This window comes from Orycteropus afer, unplaced genomic scaffold (genome assembly GCF_000298275.1).
Source record: "Orycteropus afer afer isolate SDZICR_OR568_19922 unplaced genomic scaffold, OryAfe1.0 scaffold01224, whole genome shotgun sequence".
NCBI classification, from domain to species: domain Eukaryota; kingdom Metazoa; phylum Chordata; class Mammalia; order Tubulidentata; family Orycteropodidae; genus Orycteropus; species Orycteropus afer.
The window spans coordinates 130,256-136,113 of record NW_006922811.1 but is presented as its reverse complement, the minus strand read 5'-3'; the positions used below and the strand labels follow the sequence as shown (position 1 = coordinate 136,113).

General features: G+C 54.0%; 1 protein-coding gene across 1 annotated transcript; it reads left to right on the top strand.

The window, feature by feature from the left end:
- Window positions 1-415: 415 nt before the first annotated feature.
- On the top strand, window positions 416-4,057 carry LOC103213044 (uncharacterized protein CXorf49 homolog). Its single transcript, XM_042783451.1, has 6 exons — window positions 416-805; window positions 1,208-1,894; window positions 2,476-2,632; window positions 3,161-3,237; window positions 3,500-3,566; window positions 4,017-4,057. The coding sequence occupies exons 1-6, from the start codon at window positions 416-418 to the stop codon at window positions 4,055-4,057; spliced, it is 1,419 nt and encodes a 472-aa protein (XP_042639385.1).
- Window positions 4,058-5,858: the final 1,801 nt, after the last annotated feature.

The window sequence follows — 5,858 nt, the reverse complement described above, 5'->3', positions numbered from 1 at the left end:
CGGGTCACTGGAAGCAGCTCCTGTCATTCGCCGGTTCCACAGACCGGAAAACTAGGCTCACAGTCGCATGCGTCATTCTTAAGCAGCCTCACGGCCAGAGGAGGCGGGACAGGAAGAGGCAGGACCTGACCCGAGAAAACCCCACCAAACCACCTGATTGGCTTTCACCTGCCCGTGGATTTTGGAGGGGGAAACCAAAGGCCCTCGTCCTTATTGGTTACGTCCTCAAGGGGCGGTCCAAAAAGGGGCCCACTGGTTGGCTGGGGGGAGGACACGTGAGACTGCCTCGACAGGCAGCTTCTATGGAGGTCGCGTGTGGTTTGTGGCGGTTGGTCTCGTCAGGCCATTGTGGTGGCCTCTGAAGGCTTTGCTGCTGCCTCGCGTGGCCCAGTCCTCTAGCTGCGACAGGGGCAACATGAGCTCCCCGGATAAGGTGTCTGTGTGGGGAGCGGGTATCAGCCCAGAGGGCGAGCAGCGGGGCGGCATCCGCAGGGCAAGCCCCAGAGGCCTGCGGGGGGCCAGACGAGGCCTTAATCTGAGGGCGCTTTGCAGCGGGGAGGGCGAGGGTGGGCTTCGTGTCCTGATGGGCTTCGAGGCCGAGAGGGTAGTGAGGAGAGCAGGAGGGGCCATGCTGCGGGGCCGAGAAACCCGACCCGGCTCGTCAACCGGTGACAGGAAGAATGTTCTGGACTACGTGTCCCACTTGGAAGAGGCTGAAGATTTCGCGGCCATCGCGCGGACGGTGACCGACCGGGATGCATGGCGGGTCAGCAGAAACCCGTCCCCAGAGACCTGCGATGCTCAGGTATCTATCATTTGGGTGGACTTAGATGCGGGCCACCACCCTAGATGCTCACCTACCCTTGTTGTTGTTACGTGCCATTGAGTTGGACCCGACTCATAGCGACCCCTCCTTCAGTTTCCGAGGCGATATCACTGTGGATGTAGATTGCCCAACCTTCCTTCCGAGGAGTGGCTGGTGGGTTTGAACCACCAGCCTTCTGGTTAGCAGTCAGGTGCCCCACCAGCCTTCTGGTTAGCAGTCAGGTGCCTTAGGCACTACGCTACCAGAGCTCTCTGCCCCTAGAATCCCAGCGAGAGTCTCCCGCTCCTTTCATCCTCAATGGTGGGCTCGAGATAGGCGGGGCTTGGGGAAACCTTAAAAGAGGCAGTAAAAGTAGGTTGAGTATCACTGGATCTCTAACAGCCCTGGACAGAAGACCTGGCCGAGCTGCATTCCGACTCCGAGTCATTATCGGATGAGGTCACTGAGATGCAGATGATGAGGGTGAGCATTTACCGCAAAGCGGCAAGCCAAGCACAGCCCCGCTGCCCCGAGGATGCCGGAGATGCACCCAGACGTTCGAATCCCCACATCAGGGAGGACCTCCTTCACGTGCCAGGCTCTTTCCTGGGGGCCTCTACTCGGGGATTCCCTTCAGCTACAGAAAGGCAGCCTGTTGGAGAAGAGCTTGAGAGCTCTTCACTCAAGAAAATGCCAGGTGTGGTCTGGGGCAAGAGAGGGGGCAGGCCCACCTACTCAGGTGTTGCTGCTACTGCTTCAGGTGGCTTGCCCCGGGCCACTCCTAGAGGGAAGGTGCCCCAGGAGAAGAAATCCCTGGGTTGTGTCTCACAAGTTGTCCTGGGGACAAAGCCCCCGGCCTTGCCATCATGGGGGCAGAGAGTCTCTGGAGGCCTTCCAGACCCATCCACCTTACCTCCAATCTCTGGTATTCCACTGCTGGGGAAAGCCAAGAGAGACTCCTCGGTCCCTTTGGGACCCTGGCAGCCAAAACACAATACTGGGAAGAAACCTGTGTCGAGCAGGACAAGGGAGTTGGAGCCAGTGGTCGAAGAGAACGACCCAAACAGAGATCCAGTCCCAAAGGGCCAGGTGAGTAGGCCCCTCCTCCCCACACACCACCTCTCCCCCATCCGCACCCCAACACACACACATCTTCACACATGCTTCTTCTGTGCTTTGCTCTGGTGTTGCCACTGGGCACCCAGGCCATCAAGGTGTCAAATTAGGCTCATTTTCATAGGAACAAAGCATGCTCTCACATGAGAGGAGCTGGCAAAGAAGGGAGGGAGACCAGGCAGCTGATGTGGATAGGCCAATCCCTTGAGAGTTGGGGCCCAGCACCTCAGTGTTCAGGCCCATTGGCTTCCTGATGGCCACTTCCTAGCTGTTTCCCAAGCCTTTCTTGCCAGGGGCCCGGGCATTCTCAGTTTTCCCCATTTTTCTCCCTGGCTCAGCCCTGCCTCCTCACCTGGGGCTGACTGAGGGACAAAATGCTAAGGAGATTAGCTTCTTGATTCCCCTCATTAGTCTTTGCCTCACCTCAGCACATGCACACACAAGCACGCGGATATACGCATGCAAGCCCATGCGTGCGCGCGTGGGCACACAGACAGACAGACAGACACACACACACACACACACCCCAAATCAGCTGGAAAGTTTTCTTTTAGCTTCTATCAAGCAGGCCAGCGCTGTCTTGCCTGTCCGTGTATCGTGGAGAAGGCAGCAGTGGAGAACCTAGCACCAGGGCTCCCCAGGTTCCAGGAAACTCACAGCCCTTGGCATTGAACCAGGGAGCTGTCAGGCCCAGGGAGCCTGCACCCTCAGGTGAGTCTTGTGGGATTGAAATGTGTGGAGGGGGGATGGGATGAGGAGGGAGCACTCTGGCCCTGTCACTTGCTCCCAGGCCTCTCTGCCTACCCAGACAACTCTTTCACAGGAAGCAAGATACAGACAGGGCTGGCCTTAAGCCAAGTGTCCACTGTATGGAGTTTGTGTAATGGAGGGTGATTTATAGCAGGGCTCTAACTCCAACTCCGGAAGTAGGCTTTCAGCTGAACAGTGGCTTTTCTGCTAGTCCTGTTTGGCCACACTGCTCACCTTGGGGGACTGGCTGTGGCTGCAGCTCTGCTAGTGCCACAGCCACAACCACAGTCCTTGAGGCCACAGTCCCAGATGGGGTGAGACTGGAGGAACAAGGAAAGGAGGCCATGAGAGGAGGTTGGATCTGCCAGGCAGGGCACAGCAGGGGCAACTTGTTGCCAGCAGAGGGTGGTGCTGCCTCACTGTAGAACCTGCTAGGTCCTTTGCACCTCACTCCTAGGCTCTGAAGTTGGATTTTGTGTTCTCTTTCAGATGACCAGGGGGCACCTGCCAGTCCTGCAAGACAGGAAAGGCAGCCGCAAACACCTGGAGAACAGGGCTGCCCTCAGGTAATGCTCTCTCTGGCTCTTTGAAAGGCAGGCCAAAACTAAATGGTGGGACCTGTGTCCACTCTAAACTGACCTTATATTGCCCTCATCCCCCTGCCCCAACCTGCAGCCCCATGGGGGGAGGGCACATTGTTTCTGTTGAAGCTTCCATGGCAGTCTAGTCACTGGGCTTTGGGGTGTAGAACAGTAGAGGAGGAGGAGGAGGAGGGAGGAGGCAAGAATATACTAACATTTTCCCTTTCTCCGTTGTCTGTTGCCCTAGTGTGTCCTGCTACAGAGAGAAATAGACAGCCTTAAAAGTGAAGTTGCCCGCCTTAAAGATGAACTTGGTATGCGCAACCTCGGTCTGGGCATGGGCAGAGGCAGGGGTGGGCCCAGGTACCCGATTCTCGTCTGAATACACATAGTACACCACTTTGCCAACAAGTCCTAGAGATCTTGTGGGGTAATTAGAAAGGCCTCATTTATTTCCTCTTTAAGTGCTACTGGGTAGGGTATGTATTCTCATTTGCTTGTTGGTTGGATTGTGTCTTAATGCTTCTGATATGCACCAAATTTGAGAACAGCTGGTTCCTGGAGTTCCATTTAGAAAACATTTCCACATTGAATTCAGGTGCTGAATGGATGAGTCAGTCCCCAGGGCTGGATAAGGCCAAGTTTGGATAGGGGCTAGAGGGAGTGTCAGATTGCAAGGTTGGGCCACTCCCCCACGGGGACAAAGGGACAGGTTTCTATATCCCTATGTCTGGATTGTGTCCTTATGCCATTCTCTGTTTCAGCGGCCCTGCAGAGCCTCAGAGACAAGTTCCAGGCCCTTTGAAGTGAGTGTTAACACATACCATACCCCGCCTCACAGTACTGGCTGTTCAGAAAAGCTGTGGGCTGACCCTGGCTTGTGGCTCTTCCCTGACTCAGCTCTGTTTGGCAGGTTGAACCCAGCATCCTGGTACAAGAGAAGTAGCTGGTGCCTTTGGAACCCAGGAACAACGGCCAAGCTAGTTCCCTCCTGTTCTCTTACCCATGCCGGGGTTTCCTCTCTTCCCGTATTTTTGCCCCACCCCATCCCAGTTTATAGCAGTTTCAAATTAAAAAACTCATGCCATCGAGTGGATTCTGACTCATAGTGACCCTATAGGGCAGAGTAGAACTTCCCTGTAGGGTTCCCAAGGGTGTAAATCTTTATGGAAGCAGACTGCCTCGACTTTCTCCTGCTGAGCAGCTGGTGGGTTCAAACCACCAACCTTTTCGTTAGCAGCCCAATGTTTTAACCACAGCGCCTCCAGAGCTCCTTTTTCAAATCAAAGTACCTCTCTTGTTCTGTGGTCAGTGATCTCTCTGTTGAGGAAGTGGGGGAGAAAAAGCAAGAGGCCTAAGACTCCATTTCGGAGAAGTTTTAAATCACAATTGCTTCTGGCATTCTTTGGCTCTCTGTAGGGAACCTGGGCCAACCTTTGAGTAGGAGCCCTGCAGCCAGCCTTACTAGAGTGACCTGGGTTGGGTCTAGGCACCACATGGGCTCTGCCCTGCCACATTTCCCCTGCAGGCACGATGAATGTTCTCTCGTGATCTTCCCCTTTTCCGGATCCACGAGGTTGCCACACATCACCACTCTTCCCCCTCCCCTGCAGCAGAAACCAGTTTCTCTTTGAGAGCAGTGGTCGCTCTTTTCTCTCCTCCTTTTCGACTTTTGTATCACTCTCTTAGTTCCCCCTCTCACCGCTTCTCTGTTGTTGTGAGTGTCCTTGATCTCTCCCATGTATGTCCCTTGGTGTCTCCTCCATGGTCATTTCATCAGGTAGGAAACAGCACCAACTGAGCCCATCCCCTCCTTCCCAGGCCTAGACCTTTTCCTGGATTCATTATGCCCTACTGGTGCCACCAGCACAGAGGCAACCAGAAAGTCATCCTTATTTCCACTTGAGCCCTCACCTTTGAAACTTGGTGACCAGATCCTACTGGGATTCCCTCCTTAATTTCAGCAGTGGACATGGCAGAGTGTGCGTCACAGTGTTTGCGGAGCAAAAAAGGAGGGTAAAGGGAACCTAGATAAATGAAGATGTAAAAGTCAAGGCGGGTGTGTGTGTCTCTGTGTGTGTTGGGGGGGTGTGTGAATAAAATTAATCATGATCTGATTGAGAGCGAAAAGGGGGTAGGTTACAGTGGTCAGAAATCCATAAGGGATTTTGTTACGTTACCAAAACATAGGTAGTGGGATGGAGGTGGGGGGGAACCACCAAACCTGAAGACAGGGTGTGGGGACTCTGGAAATGTTGAGTTGCTGGTGCATTGCGGGGGACACCAAACTGAAATGGCATAACATACTACACGAAAACATAGTTCTACAGCCTACTTTGGTGAGTAGCAACTTGGATCTTAAAAGGTTGTGAGCAGCCATCTAAGATGCAACATTTGGTCTCTCCTCGTGGGAGCAAAGAATGCAGAAAATCAAAGGTGTATGGAAACAGCCCAAGGGACTAGTGGACCACGTGAACCTCGGCCTACATGACCCTGGTACCAGAAAAACTAGATGTTGCTCGACTATCACTGTCAACCACTCAGAAAGGAATCAAAATAGGAGATCCTGGGTAGAATGGGAGAGAGAAACAAGTGTGGAACAAAAC